This window comes from Schistocerca serialis, chromosome 9, assembly GCF_023864345.2.
Source record: "Schistocerca serialis cubense isolate TAMUIC-IGC-003099 chromosome 9, iqSchSeri2.2, whole genome shotgun sequence".
Classification (NCBI taxonomy): domain Eukaryota; kingdom Metazoa; phylum Arthropoda; class Insecta; order Orthoptera; family Acrididae; genus Schistocerca; species Schistocerca serialis.
Genome location: NC_064646.1, coordinates 287,132,396 through 287,159,678, shown reverse-complemented (window position 1 = coordinate 287,159,678; position 27,283 = coordinate 287,132,396). Strand labels below are relative to the sequence as shown.

At 40.1% G+C, this 27,283-nt stretch overlaps 1 protein-coding gene across 1 annotated transcript in view; it reads left to right on the top strand.

Annotated features, from left to right (window-relative positions):
* Positions 1-27,283, top strand: part of LOC126419763 (cubilin-like) — a 753,686-nt gene that overhangs the window by 481,647 nt on the left and 244,756 nt on the right. Inside the window, exons 47-48 of the mRNA XM_050086938.1 lie at positions 953-1,123; positions 11,907-12,094. Of these exons, the coding sequence (XP_049942895.1) occupies positions 953-1,123; positions 11,907-12,094 (359 nt within the window). The remainder of the gene's footprint in view (positions 1-952; positions 1,124-11,906; positions 12,095-27,283) is intronic.

Here is a 27,283-nt window from a genome sequence, read left to right as displayed (position 1 = left end):
TGGACTGGGGGAAAAGAATGAAAGGGGAAAAGTGGAAGCTGTGTGGTAGATATTGTACAAAGCATAATTTAATCATTGCAAACACTTGGTTTAAGAATCATAAATGACGATTATATTCATGGAGGGGATCTGAGGCCACTAGAAAGTTTCAGAGATTTTAGATAATGGCAAGATGGATATTAGAAACCAGATTTTAAGCTACAGTGCATTTCTAGTAGCAATTGTGGACTCTGACCATAATGTATTAGTGTATTAGTTACAAAATGAAGTTGAGAGAAAAAAATTAAAGAACATTTGAAAATTAAAGAGAAATGACATGTATAAATTGAAATGACCAGAGTTTGCAGACTTTACAGAAGCTCTTCTGCGAACCTTGCAGAACTAGCACTCCTGAAAGAAAGAACTTGTTTAATCACCACACTTGATCACTCCATAAAAAAATCTACTCCATGTATTTTCTTACATAAAATTATCTAAGCAAGGAAACGGCTTAAGATATGTACATTGTTTACTTTTAAAAAGAAAGAGAGAGAGAAATGCAACTAGTAACTTAAGCATTTGAAGCTGCGCACAGTATTAACATTTTTTAATAGTAAGGAGCACCTCATCATAAGTGAAGGGAATTTCCATTCCTGGTTATGGATAAATACACAATTTGTTCAGTCTTCATTATTTAAATTCTCTGACATGATATTCATAAAGTAATCAATCTAGGAGTAAAGGAGACACTCTGTGAACAAATCAGTGCTCACGATATTTAGTGAGTGGTCTCGTCTACTGCTAAATGATTTACATTCCAACTGAACTTTTCTTGACATGCTATTCAGTTTGATATAACCCTAGAATGTTATATTTGCAAGAAACTCTTATATTTTAATAGTGTAGCTGTTGTAATCACAAGCAGTTGTTATCTGTGAAAAAGGACATTCATTTGACATATTTTTATTTTTAGCTGTGCCACTGGCAACATACTGTGGGCCCATGGAAATTGTCAGTGACAATTTGCTTAATCTACAAACAACTTACTCAAGAGCCCGTGTCACTTTCATGACTTCTGGAGCGAGAGGTTACAGTGATTATGCTTACAAAGGATTCCGTTTTACTTTCAACACTACTTGGAATCGTAAGTACATGGGTTGCAGCCTTTTGGTTGAGTACCATTGAATTAAAAAGCATTTAAGATACTTCTGATTGTAAATTAATTTCATTATATGCATGAAATACATTTTATGCCAAATATTTGTATTTTAACATGAGAATCACGGGACTTCTCATGTACCTAAAACTGCAGCAATGGTCATATTAACTGCAGTGGCAAGCTGCCATTTTTTCCATTTTTTTCCATTTTAAGACATTGTTAATTGAAAAAATAGTTTGTCGATTCAAGGAACATTCAAACTGAAGTCATGTTTTATTTTCATTTCTGGTTATCATTATTCTTTGTGCTTGGATTCATTTTGGAATGAGAATACATTAGAAACTAAAACTGTGTACTCTGCAATCCTGAGCCCTGCATGCAAACAATACATTGCTCTTTTTTAAAAATAAAAAAATAAATAAAAAAAAATAGGTGCAACATCAGTCAGCTTATTCTTTTCATTTTTGCATTCTGCTCTGCCATCTATGTTTCTGACTTACTGGTTTGTCTTCAGTATTTGAGCAACTACTGATTACAGAAAATTCTTGTCGACTATTATTTTCATGTGTTCATGTCTCAGTTCTACACTGAGGTGCTGCAAGAATTGCTTATGCCTGTTGTATTTCCCAGTTGCTGCTCTCTAAAGAACTCATGTATTTATTCCAGTGAAATCTAATATATCGAAAAGAAATTTGTACTGGCCATCTCCACAACACTGCTTGCACTGAATATTTTCTAGCCACCTAGTTCAGTGTTTCTATTCAGTATTTCATTGTGCTATATAATTCTGCAATTTTTGGGAGGCATTTTTTACTATTCCCAATTTTTATACTTGAATGAAGTGTGCTACAGTAGAAGGCATGTAGGGGTCAGGAGCAAGTGTGGATGCTGGTACATTAGGGAGCCTTCCACCAGACCAATGCCACTAATGATCGTGTCTCCTGACTGGCTTGGAGACAGCAGCAGCAAGGCCCCCATAGGTCTTGGGCGTGACTGACTGGAATGGCAGGTCATCTGCTCCTGACCAGCATCCACCACAAACAGATAATTACCTTTATGATCTACCACTAAACCTTGCTGCCAGACGAAATATTGTGCCCAAATGGCAGCGCCATAACTGTAACAGGGCAAGCTGCAACAATCCAGGGCGTATGACCTGGTATGTAACAAATCCCCACAGCTGGCAGCCATCCAGACACTGTGCCAGACTACACTTGTTAACTGATGTTACCTTGTACATGGCAAGAAAACTAGACAGTACGTCATCACAGGATGAGATCGACATGAACTTTTCCATTTGGGTTTTCTCCTCCAAAGTAGAATTGGGCTGAAACACGATGGTAGTGAGATGATAGATACCAGTGCTTATATAAGAATCCACAAACTCCCTCAACATGTATGACCAATTCTTATTGGAGACAAGAGTCTGAGAAGAGACCTCAATAGCAAAAATGACTGACAACTTCGGAACAGTGACTGTCTGTTGGGTAGTATACAGCAAAAATTGACACTGCATCTATCACCAACAACTACACACTTCCCAAAAAAAGGCCCACAAAATTGACATGCAACCTATTCCAACGTTGTTCTGGCACTGCCCAAGACAGGGTCTATATGACCCGGGAGATCCGGGAAAAACCCGGGAATTTTTTCATCTGAGAGAAAACCGGGAAAAACCTGGGATTTTTTTAAAATTCTGGGAATTTTTCATTGTTTTAGTTTTCAGTTAAATTTTTGTAATTTTGACTGGTAAGAACCGATACTCTAACAAAGGATATTACTGTACCCCACTACTGCAGAATAATACTTCAACAATAAAACATAAACGAGAGAAGAAAAAAAAAAAAAAAAAAAAAAAAAAACGAAAATAACTTAAATTGCAAAGGAAATGCGCCATATACAACACCGACACACAATGCTCATGCAAGCGTCTGCCAACTGCAAAATGTGTCAAAGGCTGTAGGAAGACTATGCAATGTTTCATAACAACAAATTGCCTCCAATGAGCGTGAAGTCACAACTGTTTACATTAGATTCGTTTCAGCAGTTATAAGTGGGCTCATACGCATGCGCAGTTGAGTCGCATTTGAGTACTAGATTCTCGTGCTTCTGGCTACAGGAATGTGACTGTTGCCTGTGAAAGCAGTCAGAGCAAGCAGCTAGATGCTACCGGGAAAAGGGGGCGCCAGATTCATATTCTTGATGAAAAAACTTGTTTTACAAAGCGCCTAGCATCCAGCGGACGTTTGTCTATCGATTACACACAGTTTTTTTAAAATTTTCCCAATTATTCATATGATTCTGAAACGCTTCCTTGTTGGTTTTTGAACATTTTGAACCCATTTTAAGTTTATTTCTGAATGAATCATTAGTTGATTTTTGAATGCATTCATAGTGTACATGATGTCTCTGTCAGGAGAATCCTCGTTGCAACTAGAAATGAACTTTCCGCAGACAAAAGGGGACGGGGCTGTACAAGCTGAGCGGAGTAAAGCCAAACGGATGAATGCCAATCGCTGTCTGATTATTTGGTTGGTTGGGTTTGCGAATGATCAGTGTATTTATAATTACTAGTGAAGTCCATAGATTCAGATTACCAGAATGGAAATAAATGACTAACAGGAATAACAGGTGAGCAAGATTACATATTATCTGTTAGGTGTATCCAAGAAAATGAAATTTTGACAGAAAATTTTTGGCCAGATCGCTCCACTAGTAAGGACCAGTAGTACAGTCCCCGCCTAGCAACCGCTTAAGTTCTATTCTGCAAGTAACGCAGAAAACGTGTTGTACAAACACGTAATAATGCCTAACCAGAAAATAATCGCGGGATAACTAAACCTGTGATTCTGGCAGGTTTAGCGAAGTTAATCGGCGAACAAATTTTGACAATGGCAGGAATAGCTACAGAATTGGTGATGACGAGATTACTTTAGAATGAGGAAGGAGAAGAAACGGGGACGTCACACAAATTATGGAAGAATAAGACAATTCTAAATTTATATTAAAATTTCGTTTTAATACTTTTCGAACTCTTGCTTGAGAAGCTGATGAACATAAAGCTTTTTGCTTGTAGTAGGCCTAATAGGCATTTGATATTGGTACTAAGTGAATTATATTCTGTCATGTTATAACAATGAACATTTGTGCCGAAAGAGTCTCATTTATTTGGTGTGTGTTACAAAACTGCTGCAATATTAGAAAGGCCTATTTTGTTTTATCCAGCAGACTGTGACAAAATAGACATAATCAGATCGAGAAACCACACCAGCCTGGGTATTTGTATTAACAGCTTTTTCAGTATTAGGTAAAGACATTTTGATTTTTCATGTAGCAAAACATTTGACAAACTTTGATGAGGTAATAGATTCTTTCGCAGAAAGGAAGGTACGCCATCTAAAGCTGTAGCAACATTCAGGGAAAAAAATGCTAGGAACTAAGGATTGAAGTAATGTATACTTTCTTGCTTATCTCTTGTCTTTATATGTTTTATGTATCCTATATTTAATTTTATGTCACACAAAACAGCAAATTGTTATCTAATAGGCAGTAAAGAGTGCAAATTTTCAGAGGAGTTCTTGTTCTACCGATTACAAATAATCCCATGTGCTATTAACTGCGAGGTGTTTTTTTATCAGCTGACTGTAAGCAGGAGAGGCACCACAGGACATTTCAATTTCCACTGTCCTGAATATAGTTTGATGGCATCCATTCCAAAATATACATTTTTCAATTTCACAGAGTGAAATACAGTGACTTTTCAGAAAGATATGCACTACAAGATGAACATATTTTTGAAAATTCGATTTTTTTTTAGTACTGACCCAGTTCGCAAATATTGTAGATCCGGGGCTGATGTGCAGAGCAGTCTAGTGGGTAGTCTCCACGTGACCCGTGTTTACATTTAGTGATTTTGGTTTCCCCTATGTTTACTCTCACATCAAATGAAAACAAAACAGATATCTGTGGCCAGTAGCTATCAAGTGAATTAAAATACATTCACATAATTACGGAAGGCTAAAATACATCATTAGTTTCAGATTTTATTTTATTTCTACGTTTCTGACAGTCAAGCATTAATCACCTTGCGGAACAATGAAGTTATTTTTTTCTGTTTGCTAAAGAAATTTGACTTTTATTAACCTTTTCCGCAGAGGCAGTCAATGTATTTAAAACAAAATGTTGAATTCCACAGTACTGGCTAGTTTCAACTGTTCACTGCATTTCAAGTGCACGTTTCCGTTTTCTAGCACGTATTGCATTATGCCATAGTAGAGAACCAAACATGATATAATACAGTACTGGTGCTCCAAGAAAATTTACATCCCGAAAACCACACTGAAAAGCTTAGTATCAAGTCGAGGTCTACTTCATTGGCAATCTGGACATACGAATGTGCACTTTAAGTATGCATGTTAAATCTGCACATTTTAATATGGTTCACGAAATTCCGATGCTCTTGGAGTATCCTCTGATGTCTTGTTTCTTTTATGACATAATGTATGATCTTCCAATGTTTTACACGTACATACATATGGGCTTCCTATGTCATGGTAGCTGCGCATGTTGCTTGTGATCTGCGCTCTCTGGCATCTGCTGAAACGAACCTATTTCTAACAGGTCGCGGCAAAATATTGTTAATAGTGGTTTGAAAAGCTTTACTTTCAAAGTAAATATCCTTTTACATAAGTTGAACTATGTGCAAGAATGTACCATGTATCTCAGAGCATTTGACTCTCATTTAAAAATCAACTCTTTGATGACGAGCAATTTAAAAATAAATTTGTTGATGATGAGCTATTTAGAAGAATTTCGAGCCCTGAAGATCAGACATTTATTTCATTACTAAAAATTTTACTGGCACTTTTGTGTGATACATCTTAAAGTGTACCATAGTACGGGCAAAAAAGATCAACATTATATGCGAAACTTTAGCTTCACTTGCAGCTTGAGGTCAATATTATATGTGAAGGCTTTGTTTTTCTTGTAGCAACACTATGTATATTAATTTAAACTATTAACTTTCCCTGTTTGTGTGTTCGTGCTACGTAACAGTGATGTTGCTGCTGGCTGACTACATCACGTGTCCTATCCTCTGAATATCCGCTGTCATCAGCTGGCGAGATCACTTGACATGAGCTATGACTGGCTAACAAAAGCGCATCGCAATCTCGAGTTCAGTGATTCGGAAAGTAACATGCGGTGTTTGGTGGAATTCCAATGTATATTTTCGTAATACGAAAATACGCAGCATACAGGTTGCTGCACATCAAAGATATTTCAAAAACGTGTCTTTTTCCCTGATTTTTGTTTTCTAAAGTGCCGAGAAATTCTACGCCTGTGTATAAAACCATAACCATTTAAAGGATTGATAAGGGAAAATATACTGTCACTTAACACAGAAAAAGCGTGTTTTCACCAGGGAGAAAGTGTATTTTTAAGCGGGAATTCGGGGAAAAATCTGGGAATTTTTTTTCCTTGTCCACGTATACACCCTGCAAGAGGAAAACAGCACAGCCTAATTCTGACTACAGGCCATGCCCAGCCTGCACAGGAATTCTATATCATGATCAATTGCCAGCTACTAGACATGAGACCATGCCCTAGCCTTCAAGTGTGACATACCCCTGTGCAACACTTGCAGCAACTGGAGTTTGCAAGAATGCGATGCTGGAGGGATGATCACTCAATATTTTTCCTCCACAGTGGCAAGCATTAAGACCCTGTGGATAATGTTGACCCAACCCTGCAGCAGAAAAAAACATATGCTTCACCAGATCTGCTGAAGAAGTATTCTGGACAAATGCATTCGGACAGCTGAAACATTTTGCCAGAAAGGCAGGTTGGCGGCCATGTGGCCACAACATCTAGTTCTGTTAAAGCAAATTCCAGCAATATCTGCTGCCATGTATTGTGCAAAACAGAAACTAGAGCCTCCTGTCAATCGAACTTCGGATTGGGACTGGCCAGCAACTGCATTAACACATCCACAATAGCACACTGGGTTTTGGACCAGTAGCAAATGGCATAACTTTAATTACTGAGAAAAAGGACCACCTCTGTAACTGGTCAGCAGTCCAGTCCAGTAGCTTAGAGTGAGGGCAGAAGAAGGAAACCAGGGTCTTGTGGTCAGTGGTGAGTAGGAAGAAGAAAACATGAAAGCTTTTAATGCTGTGAATGATAGCCAGCACCTCCTTTTCCACCTATGTTGCGCCCTGGAAAGTGTCTTCAATGCATAAGCAATTGACTGCTCAGTGCCACCTGGGTTCTGATTGGACAGAACTGAACCAATACATACTGGGAGACATCGGTGGCCAGGGTTAATGGTTTACCCAGCATAAAGGAAGACAAACAGAGAGCAGAGCACAGATACTGTTTCAGAGACTCAGAAGTGAGTCCCCAGACCACATGAACTTGATGTCCTTTTGGCGAAGCTGGCAGATATGCATCGCCTGGGGAATGAACATTGCACACTAAAAGATCTTACTCAAAAAGAACTGGAACCTACTTCAGGTTCTTGGGCACTGGCGGGTTGCCAATTTCTATGACATGCTCATCCTTAGGGATAAGGCCATCTTTGCTAAGCACATATCTCAAGATTCTCACCTTTGGGGAGAAAAAACTATATTTTTCAAGCTTTTAACGAGGGCCATTTTCCATTAAGTGTTGGAAAACTGCCAGCAGATTTCACAAATGCTTCTCTCATGTATAGTGCATTACCCAGATGTCATCAATGTAGTTTACACAACAGGAAATGCCCACAGTCAGTTACTCAAAATATTGTTGACAAATTTCCAATGCCAACAAGATTCCAAAACACAAGCAATTAAAATGGTGAAGCCCAAAGGGCATCTTGAACAACAAGAAACTCCAAGAAGCTGTGTCCAAAGCTACAGCAGGTATGTGTCGTGCAAGGTGACATGTGAAAAATAGCATTTCCAACAACTCTTCCAGCCACAGAATTGGGTATTAATCCACAACACTTTTCGCGTTGACTGTCCATTTAAAATCACTGCAAAGGTGCAGAGCACAATCTGCTTCCTGAATCTCTATGAAATGGGTGGCCTACTCTGCAAAATATGACAAACAACACCAACGTTCTATCAGTGCCCCCGTTGGAGGTTCAAGTCTTCCCTCGGACGTGGGTGTGTGTGTGTTGTCCTTAGTGTAAGTTAGATTAAGTAGTACATAAGCTTAGGGACTGATGACCTCAGCAGTGCGGTCCCATAAGACCTTACCACAAATTTCCAAATTTTTCTATCAATGCTGTAACTCAGCCTTGGTCTTGACATGGATTAAGAAGGGAATGGGGTGTGGATGGCAAAATTTAGGTATCGCTGGGAGATAAGTACCTTGAAATTTTTGGCACATCCCAAGGTATTCTCAAACAGCTGCACATATGACCATAGTAGGGAATCCAGATCTTTAAAGGGGCTGATTGAGAAACTAAATGTGCTTTATCAACCGTCTGGCAGCTCAAAACAGAAAAGGCATGTTGCTCAAACATTTGGTACCAACGGTGATGAATTTTCCAATACCAACATAATTTACTGTTCCACATTCTTATAATGCACAGAGGTGGAGAATTTCCTACTCAAATGAATAGTGGCTGTTGCAACACATGGCAGCCCAAAAGTCTGTACTTATCAAAGTTAATTAACCTGACCATCACTCTCGTGTCAACCTGAAAGTCAGTCAATCACTCATCCACTGTTAATTACAGCAGAATATGCTGGGGCAATGCTTGCAGGGCATCGGAGGCAGCTCAGAGTCCAGGGAAACTCTGGGTCTCTGACAACTGTCCAGTGACTTGCCTTGAGTCACAAAACAGTTGCCAAATGGGTTTTTTTGCAGCCACACCTGACCTCTACATGTGGGCAGTCCTGTTTAACATGTGCCAGATGATAATCAGAGAAGGGCCACTAGCTTGCATATTGAGCAGAGGCAGGTCCAGATGAAGATTGATGGAAAGAACTTTTTTTTTTGTGAGCGGATTACTATGCTTCAATTGATGCGTAAATACTGAGCCCGATGTACACATATCCAGACAGAGCCATTATGACAGCAGTTGGATCATCAATGACACCAACGCATGGTGGTTCAATGGTAAGCAGGGCTATCTGGATCATCCCATTGGGCACCTGGTGTTTTTTACCATGCTCTTCTGATTGAACCAGCTACCATTGTTGAGAGAGTACCTTGCTTGCTGCTGCCAGAAGTTCATGTGAGTCAGAAATCCCAGCGACTTTGGCAAAAGAAGAGTCAGAGAGGGCTAGTGCCATATTTTGAACCTCTGGGTCGTGTGTTAACCAGACATTCATGTCCCTAATTAGTGAATCTGCATATAAGGTAGCACATTGGGAACACCCAAACTAACACCTGTGCAAGAGACCTTGCAGGTCAGCAATCTACGACTACTGAGGGTGCTTGTGGTTAATCTGTAACCATGCCACCACCACATGGATTTGATGACCACAATACTGCATGAGCAACTGACAAATTTCATCAAAGATAAGTTTCTCAGGGCTGGTAAAGGGGTTCAAATTCTGTATGATTTTGTATAATCTCTCACTGCTGGACAATAACAAGGCAACTTTATCAGCTGGTTTGATGACATGCCTTACCAGGCAGTGCAGCAAGAACTGGTGCAGGACGTTTTACCATCTTTCTGTAGCCTTGTTGAAATTGGTGAACAGCATAGGGGGTGACAGGGAAGAAAGATTCTCTGCCAGCACCTAGATTGCTATCGGTGTGATGTGAGTACGGGGCGATTCTACATTCTGTTGAGCAGTTCTTGCATTTGTTCCTGCTGCAGCTTTTATTGCTGCTCTTGGAGGCACAACTGGGTGGGTTGTCTCCACGCGACCTGTGTTAATGTTAAGTGATTTTGTTGTTTCCTCTTTGTTTATTGCTCTCATGTTAAATGTTAACAAAACGGATTTTTGTGGCCAGGAGCTATCAAATGAATTAAATACGTTCACATAATTATGGAAGGCTAAACTATGTTATTAGTTTTAGATTTTATTTCCACCTTTCTGACAGTCAAGCATTAATCGCCTTATAGAACAATGAAGTTATTTTTGCCGGTTTGCTAAAGAGATTAGGCTTTCATTAAGCTTTTCTGCTGAGGCAGTGAATTTATTTGAAACGAAGTGTTTAATTTCACACTATTGGCTAGTTTCAACTGTTCGCTGCAATTCAAGTGCACGTATGGCATTATGCCATAATAAAGAACCAAACATGAGATAATACAGTACTGGTACTACAAGAAAATTTACATACGAATGTGCATTTTAAGCCGAATTATGAATTTTGGTATGGTTCATGAAATTCCGACGCTCTTGAAGTAGCCTCTTTTGTCTTGTTTCTTTTATAACATAATGTAAGATATTTTAAAGTTTTACACGTACTAACATAGGGGCTTCCTTAGTCATCATAGCTGTGCAAGTGCGGTGACATGTGTTATCTGGCACTCTGTTGCAACTGCTGAAACAAAACTATTTCTAACAGGTCACAGGAAAATATTGCGAATGGTGGTTTGAAAAGCGTTACATTCAAAGCAGATTTCCTCTTACGCAAGATGAACTATGTGAGAGAATGTACGATGAATTTCTTAAATCACAAAGCGTTTGACTCTCATTTAAAAATCAATTCTTTGAGGGCGACCATTTAGAAGAATTTCGAGCCCAGAAGATCAGACATTTACGTCGTTATTAAAAATTTTACTGGCACATTTGTGTTATGTATCCTAAAGTGTAACATGCGCAAAAAGATCAACAGTATATGTGGGGGTTTAGGTTCTCTTCCAGCTTATTAAGCTTCGAGACCAATATTGTATGTGAATGCTATGTATATTAATTTAAACCATTATCTTTCCTTACTTGTGTGTTCGCACTACTTAAGAGTGATCTTGCTATTGGCTGACTACATCACGTGTACTATGCTGTCATCAGCTGGCGAGATCATGTGACATGAGCTATGACTGGCCTACAAAAGCGCATCACAATCTCGATTTCTATGCTTTGGAAAGTGACATGCAGTGTTTGGTGGAATTCAAATTTATACCTTTGTAATACGAAAATATGCAGCGTACATGTTGCTGCACATCAAAGGTCTTTCAAAACGTGTTTTTTTCCCCCTGAGTTTAGTTCTCTAAAGTGCCAGGAAATTCTACGTCGGGATATAAAACCATAAACATTCAAAGGATTGATGAGTTTTACAGTGCCGAGGAAGAGTATACTGTCACTTAACATGGAAAAAGTGTATTTTCACCCGGGAGAAAGTGTATTTTTAACCGGGAATTTTTTTTCCTTGTCCACGTATACACCTTGTGAATACAGGAAAATGCCTTCTTTCAGAACATTTTGCATCATTCATTGTCACTGTGCTACTCCTGTCAGTAAACAAAGAGATTTGAATTTTAAACCTGTATGACAAGTTGTATGCTAGTAACATAACCTCATTGTTTTAAACCACTCATGAAACTTAGTATTATCAATTTTTTGTAAGCTGATATTGTGATGCACAATGGCCTGTTTTCTTGTCAGTGGGTACTGGGCTGAATAAATGTGTCAAAATTCATTTGAACTACTGCCAGAGGTGAAATTACAGAATAACAGCTGCATGTGAAACACTGATTTTTGCTGGGAATTACTTATTACAAAACCTATAATTCCGTACAATAATTCATAAAGAAATCATATTTATGTGCTGTGCTATGTCGTGCATTTTCTAATCTACATACTCATGTATTTGGTTCTTTCTGCAGGATGTGTCCAAGAGCTAACAGGGCCAGAAGGTGAAGTAACAAGTCCTGGATACCCAAATGCAAGGGATCGATTTCAGTCATGTCAGTATGAAATTACAGTTCCCAAAGGCCGCCGTGTTTCCCTTGATGTGCTTGACATGGACCTAGACAATAGCCTAATGTACAACAGACCTGCCAGCTTTATATCAGTGAGTTATTGGACTCTGCTTGCATGCTTGCATTAAAAAATAGTAAAACTTTTTATAGGCTTATTGTGCACTACCTGTTGAGTGGGCGAGGGAAAACAAATATGAAGGGGGTCGTGTCAGAGAAAATAGGATATCAAAGAGCATTTTGCTGTCCGCAGTCCAGAGAAGAAAGAAGGACAAAATGAGAAGTAAATATGGATAGAGAAATAGAAATGAAAAGTGAAATTAATAATACGATTAAGAATTAACAGGAAAGCAAAACTGGCGGTGGGGCAAATAGAAAGGGAGAAGGAGAGATGAAGATAGTAAAAAGAAGTAAGGAGAGTAATCAAGTATGTGAATAAATGTAAAATATAATAAAAAGGAGTGGGGTATTTTGTGTTAACAGAAATTAGCGACAAGAAAATTATGGATTGCATGAACAGATTTGAAACCAAGTTATCCTTCCCTGTTTTTTAGGGAAAAGTAGTATCGACTGGGAAAATCCAAATAGTTCTTGTGATGTAGCAGGTACTTAGATGCCTTGGGTCAGATTCAGCATATGGCAAGCAGGTGCCTGAGACATAGAGTTTGTCTATGCCCATTCAGGCACTCACCCAGTTTAACAGTCATCATTCTTATAAAAATGATGTGCAGTGAACACATGTTACTTGCTAAACAATATACATGATTTCATGTATGGCATCGACTTAGATGTTGTACAATTTACCAGTGATGGGGCTTTTGTGATCTTTAGTGGGTGGGTGCATGGGGCCAAGTATGACCAATGCAATAGGGATAATTGTATGATGAGGATATCAGAAAGACTTGATCTCACTTCAGGGCTTGGATTGTGAAGGTCATGTCTATTGGTAGAGTAATGTATAAAGAATATTCAAAGCCATTGTGATGTGGGGTGATTCTAAGTTTTCAGAAGTAAGAGCTCCGTTTGTCAGAGCACTAGAAGGTTACTGTCTGGGAGATTTATTTGCGGACAAGACCTGAAGATCTCTGGAGTAGATGTGATATATAAGTTTAGGAAAGGCTGTTGATGTATGTGTTGAGGAAATCTACATATACATCTATACTACATCTATACTCTGCAAACCACTGTGAAGTGCATGGCAGATGGTACTTCCCATTGTACCAGTTCCTATGGTCTTTTCCCATTCCATTCATATATTAGCATGGGGAGAATGACTGTTTCAATCCATCCATGCATGCTGTAATTAATCTAATCTTTTCCTCACAGTCCCTATGGTTGTAGTATGTTACTAGAGGCATCATAGTTCTTGAAACTTTTTAAGTAGACTTTCTAAGGATATGACTTTTCAAGCTTTCCCATTGAATCTGTTGCAAATACATTTCTGGGGATTGCTGCCAGATCATATTGTGTAAATCGCACAATATTTCATTGATGCAATTTCATGACATCATCAGGTGCTGGTAATTGCTGCTGTCACTGGTGCATGGTACAAAAGATGATAATCAGATAGCGGCGTAAAAATTTATAGGGCCGGTAGTAAGCAATACACATGGGCAGGACGATGCTCACAGTTGGAGGAAAGTGGTACTCCTAGTGCCCCCTGCTGAGAGCCACAGAAAGACCGTTCGTGCATGCGCTGTGGGCAATGACTGTGCTGCCAAAGCTCCTGTGGTTAAGAGCTGAATTAAATATCAGCAGTGCATTGTGTCGAGTCATGAAGCAGAAGTTCTTGTTTTCCGGAAGGATAGTTTACATCCATCTTTAAGAGTCTGCCAGATCAGCTTCTTCATCTTTGTAACTCTCTCCCATGAATCAAACAAACCTGTGATCATTTGTGTTGCCCTTCTCTGTATAAATTGAATATCCCCTGTTAGTCGTATTTGGACAAATCCCACAAACTTGAGGAATATTCAAGGCTGGGTCACATGAGTTATTTATAAGCAATCCAATTTGTAGATTAGTCGCATTTCCCTAGTATTTGGCCAATAAACTGAAGTCTGCAACCTGCTTTGCCTATGACTGTGCTCATGTGATCACTCCATTTCATATCCCTACAAAGTGTTACATCCTAATATTTGTATGAGTTAACTGATTTCTGCTCTGACTCACTGTCCTATTACTTTTTTGTTTTGTGAAATATACAGTTTTACATTTCTGATCATTTAAAGAAAGTGGCCAATCTTTACTCCACCTTAAAATCTTATCAAGATCTGACAGAATTTTTGTTTACCATCTTTCAGACAGTACTATATTATATAGGGTGTATCCGTAGGATGAAGACTGTGCTATACTTTGTAACAACAACTGCTTCTGATGAGTGTGACAACACAACTGTATAAATTTGGTTCATGTGAGCAGCTGCCAGCGGGCTCATGTGCCACAGTTGCCATGTATCAGTAGTACCATCTCCCACTTTTGGCTATGTGAATCCGGATGCTAACTAGAAAAATTTTTCTGGCCTGCGCAACCAGCCAGATTCACACATGCGGAGAGCAGTCTTGAGTTGTAGTGGGTAGGGCAGTAGTCTCCACATGACCTGTGAGTTGCAGTGGGTAGGGCGGTAGTTTCCACATGACTAGTGTTTACGTTTAGTAATTTTGCTGTTTACTCTTTGTTTACAGCTGCCATGTCAGATGCACTGTTTACTCTTTGTTTATAGCTGCCATGTCAGATGCATACAAAATGGATTTCTGTGGCTGGGACCTATCAAGTGAATTAAAATACATTCACATAATTACAAAAAACTAAAATATATTATTACTTTCAGTTTTCTGATTTTTATTTGCACGTTTTTGGCAGTCAAGCATTAATTACCTTGCAGAACAATGGAGCTATTTTTTGGCAAACAAATGTGGCTTTTATTAATCATTTACACTGAGGCAGTCAATTTACTCAGAACAAAGCATTTCATTCCACAGTATAGGCTGAATTTCATGTGCACATTTTCATCTTCTGCCATGTATGGCATTATGTCATAATAAAGAAGCCAAACATGAGATAGTACAGTACTGGTACTCCAAGAAAATCTACATCCCAGGAACCACACTGAAAAACTTAATATCAGTTTGTGCCCTACTTCATTTTGAATCTGGACATATGAATGTCCTGTTCAAGCCGAATTATGCATTTTGGTATGGTTTACAAAATACTGATGCTCGTGGAGTATCCTCTGATGTCCTGTTTCTTTTATAACATAATGTAACACCTCTTAATTCTATGTACATATGAACATACAGGCTTCCTAGGCCATCATAGCTGCGCACACTCAGTAAATGCCTGTTTTCTGGAGCTATAGCTGCGCACACTCAGTAAATGCCTGTTTTCTGGAGCTCTCTGCCAGCTGCTGTAGTGAACCTATTTTTAACAGCTCTCAGGAAAATATTGCTAATGATGGTTTGACAAGCATTATTTTCAAAGTAAATTTTCTTTTATGCAAGATGAATTATGTTACACATGAGAACGTGTGATGGAAGTTCTTAAAGCACAGAGCATTTGACTGTTGTTTAAAATTTAACACTTTGAGGACCAGCCACGTAGAAGAATTTTAAGCCCAGAAGACCAGACATTTATGTCATTATTTTAAATTTTACTGGCACATTCGTGTGATGTGTCTTAAAGTGTAACACATGCAAAAAAGGCCAGTATTACATGTGAGAGCTTAGCCTCTCTTGTAGCTTAATGATCTTTGAGATCAATATTATATGTGAAAGCTTAGCTTTTCTTGTAGCTACACTACGTATAATAATTTAATCCATTAACTTTTCCTATTTGTGTGTTTGTGCCACGTAACAGCGATGTCGGTGTTGGCTGACTACAACACATGTTCTATGCTCTAAATATCTGCTGTCATCAGTTGGCAATGTCACATGATGTACGCTATGATTGGCTTACAAAAGGGCATCACAGTCTTGATTTCAATGCTTCGGATACTAACTCACTGTGTTTGGTGGAATTCAAATTTATACTTTTGTAATATGAAGATATGCAGTGCACATGTTACTGCACATTATAAAATGTTGATCATTCAAAGGACTGATAAGTTTTATGGCTCCGTAGGAAAGTATACTGTCACTTAACATGGCAAATATGTTATTTGTTAACCAGGAATAATCTGGGATTTTTTTTCCTTGTCCACGCGTACACCCTGATATGATAATTGTATCATGATGATAATTGAATCATCTGGAAAAAGTTTGAGCTTACTATTAAAATTGCTTGCAAGGCCATTAATATACAATATGAACAGCAAGGGTCCCAACACACTTCCCTGGCACACACCCAAAGTTACTTCTACATCTGTTGATGACTCTCGATCCAAGATAACTTGCTGTATCTTCCTTACAAAATAATCCTCAGCCCAGTCACACATTTTGTTTGATAGGTGATACGATATACTTCTGATAATAAGTGTAGATGTGGCTACTGAGTCAAATGCTTTATGGAAATGGAGAAATACTGAATCTTCCTGACTGCCTTGATTCAAAGATTTGAGAATGTCATTTTAGAAAAATGTGAGTAGAGTTTCACAAGATAGATGTTTCATAAACCATGCTGGTTGGCATGGAGGAGGTCATTCTGTTTGAGATACATCTGCATCTACATCTAAACTCATGCTCATAAATTAAGGATAATGCTGATACATGGTGAAACAATGCTCTGGTGGGTGGTTTGCAGATTTAAATCACCTCGAGGTATGACCATGTGGTGCATTTGACCTGTGGTCATCGCATGTTGGTGCTGGCAGCTGTCCACATATGCAGAGGTGTGTTGGTGCACGTCAGAGTACAATGCAGCGAATAAGTGTGCAGACGTTTTCAGATGTGCTGATGGTGACAGTGTGTTGAAAATGGGTCAAAGAACATATATTGATGACGTTATGAGGGGTAAAATAATAGGGTGACTGGAGGCTGGTCAAACACAGCAGGTCGTAGCACAAGCCCTCCGCGTGCCACAGAGTGTGATCTCAAGATATGGCAACGATTCCAGCAGACAGGAAACGTGTCCAGGCACTACTGTTCGGGATGTCCACAGTGTACAACACCACAAGAGGACCGATATCTCACCATCAGTGCCCGCAGACAGCCACGTAGCACTGCAGGTATCCTTGCTCAGGACCGTACCGCAGACACTGGAACAGTTGTCTCCAGACACACAGTCTACAGATGACTGAACAGACATGGTTTATTCACATTGAGACCTGCAAGGTGCATTCCGCTGAACCCTGGTCACAGGAGAGCCCGTAAAGCCTGGTGTCAAGAACACAATACATGGTCATTGGAACAGTGGTCCCAGGTTATGTTCACGGACAAGTCCAGGTATAGTCTGAAGAGTGATTCTCACTGGGTTTTCATCTGGTGTGAACCAGGAACCATATACCAACCCCTTAATGTCCTCGAAAGGGACCTCTATGGAGGTCATGGTTTGATGGTGTAGGGTGGGATCATGATTGGTGCATGTACACCCATGCATGTCTTTGACAGAGGAACTGTAAGAGGTCAGGTGTATTGGGACGTCATTTTGGACCAGTAAGTTTGCCTTTTCAGGGATGCAGTGTGTCCCACCTTCCTCCTGATGGATGATAATGCACAGCCCCACCGAGCTGCCATCGTGATGGAGTACCTTGAAACAGAAGATATAAGGTGAATGGAGTGGCCTGACTGTTCTCCAGACCTAAACCTCATCAAGCACATCTGGGATGCTCTCAGTCTTCAAACCCCTGGGACACTTCAGGAACTCCGACAGGCACTGGTGCAACAATGGGAGGCTATACCTCAGCAGCTGCTCGACCACCTGATCCAGAGAATACCAGCCCATTGTGCGACTTGTGTATGTGTGCATGTTGATCATATCCCATATTGATGTCAGGGTACATGCACAGGAGACAGTGGCGTTTTGTAGCACATGTGTTTCGGGACAATTTTCTCAACTTACCACCAATACCGTGGACTTACAGATATATGTCATGTGTGTTCCCTATGTGCCTATGCTATTAGCGCCAGTTTTGTATAGTGCCAAGTTGTGTGGCACCACATTCTGCAATTATCCTTAATTTATGAGCATGAGTGCACATCTGTATTCTGCAAACAACTGTGAAGTGCATAGTGGAGGGTATTTCACATTGTACCAGTTATTAGAGCTTCTTCCCATTCTATTCATGCATGGAGCCCGGAAAGAATGATCATTTGAATGCCTCTGTGCACACAGTAATTATTCTAATCTTATCCTCACAATCCTTATGTGGGCGATACATAGTTGGATGTACTATATCCCTAGCATCATCTTTTAAAGCCAGTTCTTGAAACTTCATTAATAGATTTTCTCACCAAAGTTTACATCTGTCTTCGAGAGTCTGTCAGTTCAGTTCCTTCAGTATCCGTGTGACACTCTCCCATGAATCAAACATATCTGTGACCTTTCGTGCTGCCCTTGCCTGTATACATTCAATATCCCATGTTAGCCGTATCTGGTATGGGTCCCATACACTTGAGCTGTATTCTATAATGGGTCTGACAAGTAATTTGTAACCAAAGTCCTTTGTAGAATGATTCCACTTCCCCACTATTCCTACAATAAACCAAAGTCTACCACCAGCTTTACCCAGGACTGAGCCTATATGATCATTCTGCCTCATGCCGTACAAAGTGTGACACCCAAGTATTTGTATGAGTAGGTTGATTCCAACAGTAACTCATTCATATTATAGTCATAGGGTATTAGTTTTTTTCATTTTGTGAAGTGCACAATTTTACATTTGAGCTCAGAATATGTTCTAAGATTCCACAACAAATCGATGTCAAAGGTATCGGACAGCTGTTTTACAGACCATTTTTACTACCCATCTAGTAGGTGGGTGTGACATGGGCTTTCTTGCAACTACTGGGTACAGGTTTTTATTTGAGTGATCTACAATATATTATATTTAAAAGAGGAGATAATTCAGCTTCAAATTCAATATGGAATCTGATAAGGATTCCATTGGATCCTGGAGCTTTGTTCAATTTCAGTGATTTCCTCAGTTTTCAACATTAACAACATTAATGCTTAATTCAATCATCTTTCAGTGATATGAGAAATAAATTTGGGCAATTTATGTGGCTTTTCTTTTGGAAATGGGCATTTGAAAACATTTCTGCTTTTGCTTGCTGCCATCAATTTCAGTTCCTGTCTCAGCCATAAGTGACATGAGACTAACTTTGGGCCACTAACAACCTTGACATACAACTAGAATTACGTTGAATCTTGTGAAATATCATTTGACAGTATTCTGCTATGATAGTCACGGAAGGCTTCATGCATCCCTCTTTTGCAGCCAAATGAGTTTCATTCAGCCTCTCAGTATCTACAGCCATCTGCTTTGTTTCACACTTGTCATGCAGTTGTCTGCTTTTTCAGAAGCTACTTTATAGTGACCTCACCATGATGGGTCCCTGCCATCCTAAAATTTCCTACTGGGAACATGGTTAGCTATTCTTTTAAACTTGAGTGATAGTTCCTCTACATGCTCCTGTCCTGTGCTAAAAATTTCAGTCCTCATTGAGATTTGACACTACTGCTTATTTATCTAGTTTGTTGGACATGCAGATTTTTCTGTCGTTGAATTTGCCCTCTGTACTTTGCTAATAAGTTTTGGTACAATTGCCTCATGGTCACTGATATCAGTTTCAATGTAGGCATCCTCAAATATTTCAGGCTTATTTGCTGCCATTAGATCCATCAAGAGTGGGGTTTCAAACTGTATGTTCTAGAATAGTTTGAGATAGTGAATTTAGTAATGTTTCAGAAGAGGTCTTACCACGTTCACAACTGACTAAACTGTAATCATCCCAGTTGATTTTTGAATAAGTCAAGTCTTCTCCAGTAATATCAGTATGATTGCAGAATGTACACATAAGTGAAATGAAGTTTTCTCTAAAGTTTTCAGTCACATCAGGTTATGAAACTGGTGGTCAATAGTATGACTCAGTCTTTCTCAAACAATCTTGCATGCAGCTTCAATTTCTGTCTCAATGGTTTTGAGATTTTTGCCTACTGCATCAAATACATCACCTCCTTTTACCATTAGCCCATTCTTTTGATACCTGATTAATTTTCCCCAAAAATGTATCCCGTAAAATTTCAAGTTTTAACCAGCTTTGTATACTAAGTGTTATGTGAACTTCAGTGCTTTTAGGAGAGCTTCAAACACAGGCACTTTATTTTGGGACCTTAAAGATCTCAACCATAAGAAGTCACAGCCCTGCTTGTTTCAGAATTTTTGCAACCTCTATTTCAAGCCTGCCATTCAATTCAGAACAAGGGGGCCATGATCTGCTCTGAGGACAAAGATACAGATTGTGAGCTCAATTGAAAGTCCATGAGCAAGGCTAGTGTTATCAACTTTCTCTGACAGTCAATGAAATGATGCAATTATGACTTCAGGGCCCAAACCACAGGCACCATTCATCCCAACATGCATAACAACCTGCAGTTGGTTGCTTCCCTCAGTGGCTGCCAAAATAGCCTCTTCAGCATGCAGAATGAGGCCCCCGAAGTATACACATTGTGTGCACGTGGCATTCCTTCCCATCCTTTTCTGCCCTTTCTGTTAGAGCTACCATCATTAGATGTACATTTGAACTGTCAATGATTAATAGACCCCTGCTCTTTTGTGTTTGCCTCCCCTATACCCCCAATAAACTGCCTTTCATTTGACAGTGGTCAGAGTATTTTCGAGTTGCTCACAAATAGCAGCTTACTCATCCTGTACCTGAGAACAGCATACGCAGTAGTGCTGCATTGTACCTAGTGCAGTGTTTCATGGAACAGTAATAAAATAACTTTAAATGAAACAATGGAAAGTCCAGGATGGGAGTAGCAATCTATCCTTTATATAATATTGTTGTAACTTTACACTAAGTTTCCTGATTCTCTTTTAGTCAATTGGTCTGTTATGTTACAAGTATTATCAATAGCCTTTTAGAACTGGGGCCATTTACAGCCAGAACAAGATATTTATTACCACAACAGAAAAACTTAATTTTGGCGTTTCTCTGACACATTTTTCATGTTATGATCACTAAAATTAACAATATTGTTAATTTACCATGAATGCAGATAATATGAATTGCTGTCAAGAGAGAAAACTAATGCGACCTGATAAGTTAGTTATTTACAGTAACTCTAATAATGCATATTTGCTACAACACTCATAACTTAATGTAGGTTCTCAATAACAGATGTTTGCAAGAATATGAAAACAACACTCACAATTGAATGTTTTTCATAAATGTATGTTTCTCCAATGTTAATATACACTGAAATTCGATGTGAACGATTCCATGGGTACCTTGTGTGTAAGGAAGGGAGTGTATGAAACAAAAGGGATGGCAGTCGTGAAACTGTAGGTAATGTTCCTTATTGGTAGGTTTCATGTTGACCAAGCTAAAGGAGTAAAAGAGGAGAGGAGCAGGGAAGGGGAAAGATGGATAGGTGTATTGACACAGGATGGTACACAAAGAGGGCAAGGGCATGAGAGTGGGAAGGAGGTTATAGGACAGAGGGGATGGAAACTGTTGGGTGGAGGGTGTGAGTACTGTTGGTTGAGTGCGGGACAATTTTGGGAACAGAGAATGTGTTGTAAGGAATACTCCCATCTGCACAGTTCAGCAAAGCTAATGGTAGGTGAGAAGATCCATATGCCTCAGGAAGTGAAGCAGCCTTTGAAATCAAGCATATTATCATCATCTGCATGTTGTGTCACAAGGTGTTTAGTGTTGCTCTTGGCCACAGATTGGCTGTGGCCTTTCATCCTGGGGGACAGCTGGTAGGCAGTCATACCAATGCAGAAAGTTGTACAATGATTGCAGCAGAGCTGGTATACGATATGGTTGCTTTCACAGGTGGCCCTTCCTCTGATGGGGTATGATAAGCCTGTGACAAGACTGGAATAGGAGGAGCTGGGTGGGTGGATTGGGCAGGACTTGCACCTGAGTCTTCCACAGCCATATGATCCTTGTGGCAAGGGCTTGGGTTGGGAATGGCATAGGGATGGACTAGAATGTTGTGGAGGTTAGGTGGGTGATGAAACACTACTTCAGGAAGGACAGGAAGTATCTTGGATAGGATGTCCCTCATTTTAGGGCATGATGACATGTAACCAACAACTTCCTTCACCAATTCTCCACCATGCCTACCCTTTTACTTCATGGAACCACATTTATCATTTGATGCCACTTGCCTCTACATGAACACCCCCATGTTCATGGTCTTACTGTGATTGAACAACACCTTTCCCAACTTCCTTCAGGCTACAAACCCACTACCTCTCTCCTCATACGGTTTAATGACTTTATCAGGACCCACAACTGATTCTTCATTGAAGGGAAGGTATACAAACACAGCCAGGGGGTTCTCTTATGCCAACCTGTTTATGGGCCTTCTAGAGGAGACCTTTCCAGCCTGCCAAAATGCCAAACCCCTAGTCTGGTTCACGTTCATTGCTGACATCATGACCTGGACTCAAGGCCACAACACTCCATCCTCATTCCTTCACAACCTCAACACTTTTTCTCCCATCTGCTTCACCTGGTCCTCCTCAATGCAGCATGCCACCTTCCTGACACTGAACTCCTCCTCTTTGATGGCTCTGTCAACATTTCTGTCCACACTATACTCACAAACCACCAACAGCACCTGAATATTGATAGCTGTCATCCCTTCCACACCAAAAGGTCCCTCCCATACAGCCTGGCCACCCGGGAACGGCATATCTGCAGTGATAAGAACTCCCTTGCCCAGTGTGCTAAGGATCTCACCAAGGCCTTCACAGACAGGCACTGGACTCGAGACCTAATCCACAAACAGATTTCCCATGCCATTTCTCCACACACTTCCAATCCTCTCACACCCCCAACAACCAGCTAGAAAGGAGTGTCTCCTTTGTCACGCAGTATCACACTGCACAGGAACAACTGAGCTACATCCTTCATCGGGGCTTTTGATTATGTATCATCATGCCCTGAAATGAGGAACGTTCTACTCAAGATCTGTCTCACCCCTCCTAAAGTTGTGTTGCGTTGCCCACCCCACCTTCACAACATCCTATTCCATCCTTATGCCACTCCCAACCCCAACCCTAGCCACAGGGATCATACTCCTGTGGAAGACCAAAGTGCAGTCCCCCACCTAGCACCTCCTATTCCAGTCCTGTCATAGGCTTACCTTACCCCATCAACGGCTGGCCACCTTTGAAAGCAACCATTTCATGTACCAGCTCAGCTGCAAACACTGCACATCTTTTTACATTGGTATGACTGCTAACCAGCTGTCCACCAGGACAAATGCCCACAGCCAAATTGTGGCCAAGAGCAAAGTAGATCACCCTGTGGCACAACACGCAGCTGAACGTAATATGCTTGATTTCAAAGGCTGCTTCACTACCTGAGCTATGTAGATCCTTCCCTCCACCACCAGCTTTTCTGAACTGCACAGATGTGAGTCATCCTTACGACTTAATAGCCGTTACCAAAATTATCCTGACCTCAACCTACTGTAACCTGCTGTCCTCACACTCTCCATCCAACAACTTCCGCCCCTTCTGTCCTATCACATCATCCTTATTCTCATCCATTTGTGTGCCCATTGCCTTCCCCATCCCCTCCATATTTCTGCCTCTGTTCTGCATGACAGTTGCATTTTGGTCTAAGCTGCTTGAGATAGCAGTCCTGTGTGCATTAGGTGTGCTTGCTTGTGTCAGTGATGGGGATGGTGATGTGTGTGTGAGGTATGCTTCCTAATGTGAGTGAATGTGTGTGTTCATTTCCTGAAGGTAGCTGTGGCTAACAGTTAATTTGTAAGTGTCTTTTCATTGTGCCTATCTGCAACTCAAAGTGTCATCTTCGTAGTGTGTAGCAGTCTACCTTTTTTCTTATATGGTTGACATCTCGTGCTGAATTTTCTCTAGCATATATTAAATAGTTACAGTGTATATATGCTGGCTAGGGACTGTCATTATGCCTAGAAATTTAAAGTATGTGATCTGAGGCTATCCCAGTATATACGCTGATTGAACGGTTCTCGGGTGTCCAGCCAAATACGATCAGCAAATGCCCATAATATTTCAGCGAATAACCAGTCTGCCATCACCAGGTAGTGCTGATACAGTCCACTCACTGCCACTGGTATTTATCTCTTGCAGGTCTAAGTGCAAAGCTGTGCGCCAACAGCCACAGCATGTTCAGTGGCGTGGAAAGCGATGGCTTTTGTTTGGGGGGGGGGGGGGCTATTGCAGTAGGCAGCTGTGGCAGAATGATCTTGTGTCCGCTTGCACCTTGATAGAGCTTAGTATTTGTTGCCATGCCTTCCTGAGTTGGTAACTAGTGTCCCTGTTAATGAGGTTGTCTGTTACGCGAATTTCTATGGCCTCTTTCAAGATGCAGTCCCAGTAGTTATTTGTGAAGGCCATTACTTTTGTTTTGTCATACTTCACTGCATGTCCAGTGTTTATGCAATGTTCTCCTAGGGCAGATTGGCTTGGTTGGCATAGGTGGGTAAAGCGTTGGTGTTCTTTGCATCAATCTTCCACCATACGAACTATTTGGCTGATATAGAATTTGTCACAGCTGCACGAAATTTCGTGTACGCCTGCTTTCTTGGTGCCGACATTGTCTTTCAGCATTCCTAGTAAGACAAGCATCTTAGCTGGTGGTTGGAAGACTGTATCGATCTGTGTTGCCTCAGTAGTCTCCCTATTTTGGATGACACGTTGCCTGCAAAAAGTAGAAATGCCAGGCCTTTTTTCTCTTCTTCCATTTGTTCTTCATCTTGGTCCCTACTGTGCCTTTGTTGTCAGAAGGCCCTTTGGATTTAGCTGTTGCTGTATCCATTCCTGTGGAACACAGTTTCCAGATGTTTGAGTTCCGTTGATAGGTTTTGATTGTCCAAGATCGTGTGTGCTCTGTGTATCAAAGTGTTGAGAACTCCGTTTAGCTCAGCCAGATGGTGGCAACGGAAGCTTGTAGGTACAGATCAGTGTGTGTGGCCTTGCAGTACACACTGTGAACTAGCGAGTCATATCACCAAAATATTGTGGGCATCAATGATTGTATCTGGCTGGACACCCGAGAACTCTTCAAACAAATTTGAAGTAATTTCTGCAGGCCTCTGTCGGTGATAATACTAATAGGCATCTGAGAGATTTCTTCTATCAATTGACAATATGTTCAGGGTGATGATTCTTCTGGAAAATCTGTAATTCTCAGGGACTTATATTTTACCTGGAAAACTTAGGGAATGTCAAGAATTTTAGAGAATTCTGTGTTTTTAACGTAACAGTGGAATTTAATTTATTGAGCTTTATAAATCACAAATTCTAAAATACTTAATTCTTTGAAGTGTGCTAATTATTTGAATATTAGTCCGTTACAAATTATTGATGTTAAAAACTGTGGTTAAGCTACAACTAAGAGGAAAGAAAAGTTATTACTGTGAGCTGCTAAACCCGTACCCTCCTCACCCTTGGTCTCTATTAATTTATCAGGAGCTTCTTGTGACATCATCTTCCTCCCCATACCTGGAATTCTCAGAGATCACACCACCCACTCCTGCCCTGCCTCAAATAGCCACCCTGACGTTTAGCTATTGAGGAATTATTCCAAGGCAAAATTCCACACTGTAGATGGAAATGGAAGAAAGCAAAGAAAGTGTGTTTGATCAGCCTGTTTCTTCATTTCTTCAATAAAAAAAGGAACATGAGCTGGTTTTGTGCACATATAATTGGTGTGTGCTTCCAAAGAAAGTTTTATGTCTGTGATGAGTCCAAGTAATGTCACTCTTTTATTTTTACTTAGACTGTCTTTTTTCTGGTTAATTCATAATTGGGTGGCCTGGTCCCAGTGGATAGTCATTTGCATCATTTCTCTGTTGTAATCTCATACACTTACTGTTGTCATATAAGACATTCTTATATGGGAAATAATTTGAAAAGTCATTAATGTAGACAATGAACAGGAATGGCCCAAGAACAGAGTCGTGGGAGATTCCTCTTTTATTGGGGGTAATACTGATCTTTGCTGATAGAAGATGTGAATAAATTGAGTGATTTATCTACAGTGCTATAGTATTTTAACTTGGTGATCATATTGTCACCACAACCTCATCATCATGCTTTTGTTTTCCAACTACAGTTTTCTGTAGATGTGGATATAAGTGAAACTCACAGGGTGCCATATTAAGTGAATGAGTTGGCTGATCTAACTCATCATACTTTATATTTTCCAGTTTACACATTGTCAAAGCACTATTTTCAGCATGTGCAGGAAAAATGACAACCCCTTAGGGTTTCCCTCATTTTTGTCAATCTCCCGTGTCATTGTTTTCTTCCACTCATTCATTCATTGTGTTCTGTAGATCATGTCAAGATAAGAACCTTAGGATGCAAAAAGAGTCAGGATACTTTAACCTGGCACAAAGACAAAATAGACATTTAATCACTATTTTGCACTCATGGTAAATTAGGACTGCACTACTTATTGCTAGTCACACTTACTCCATCTACAGGGTTGGACGTAAATAAAGAACACAACACATTAACATCTCAAACATGGTGTAGGAAAGCCATTGACATTCAAAACATCTGTATCTACATCTACCTCTATACTCTGCAAACTGCCTTGTGGTGTGTAGTGAGGGTACTACAGTGTACTAGTGTCAGTTCACCTTTTCCTGTTCCAGTCACGTATGATTCACAGAAAGAATGATTGCTGGTAAGCCTCCATGTGGGCTGAATTTCTCTAATTTTACATTGATGTTCTTGTCATGAGATATAAAGAGGAGGAAGAAATATATTGATGGACTCTTCCAGGAATGCGTAATCTCAGAACTAAACTGTACGCCATACAGTGATGCAGAACACCTCTCTTGTTGCATCTGCCACTGGAGTTGGCTGAGCATCTCCGCAAAACTCTTGTACCTGCTATGTGAAGCTGTAATGAAATGTAGAGCCCTTCTTTGGATTGTCTCTGTTTCCTCCATCAGTCCTACCTGATACAGATCCCATGTTGATGAACAGTATTCAGGTATCGGTTTAACGAGTGTTTTGTAAGCTACTTCTTTTGTTGATGAACCACATTTCCTGAGGATTCTTCCAGTGATTCTCAGTCTGACATCTGCCTTACTTGCAGGTAATTTTATGTGGTTGTTCCACTTCAAATCACCTCATACACGTACACCTAGATATTTTATAGAAG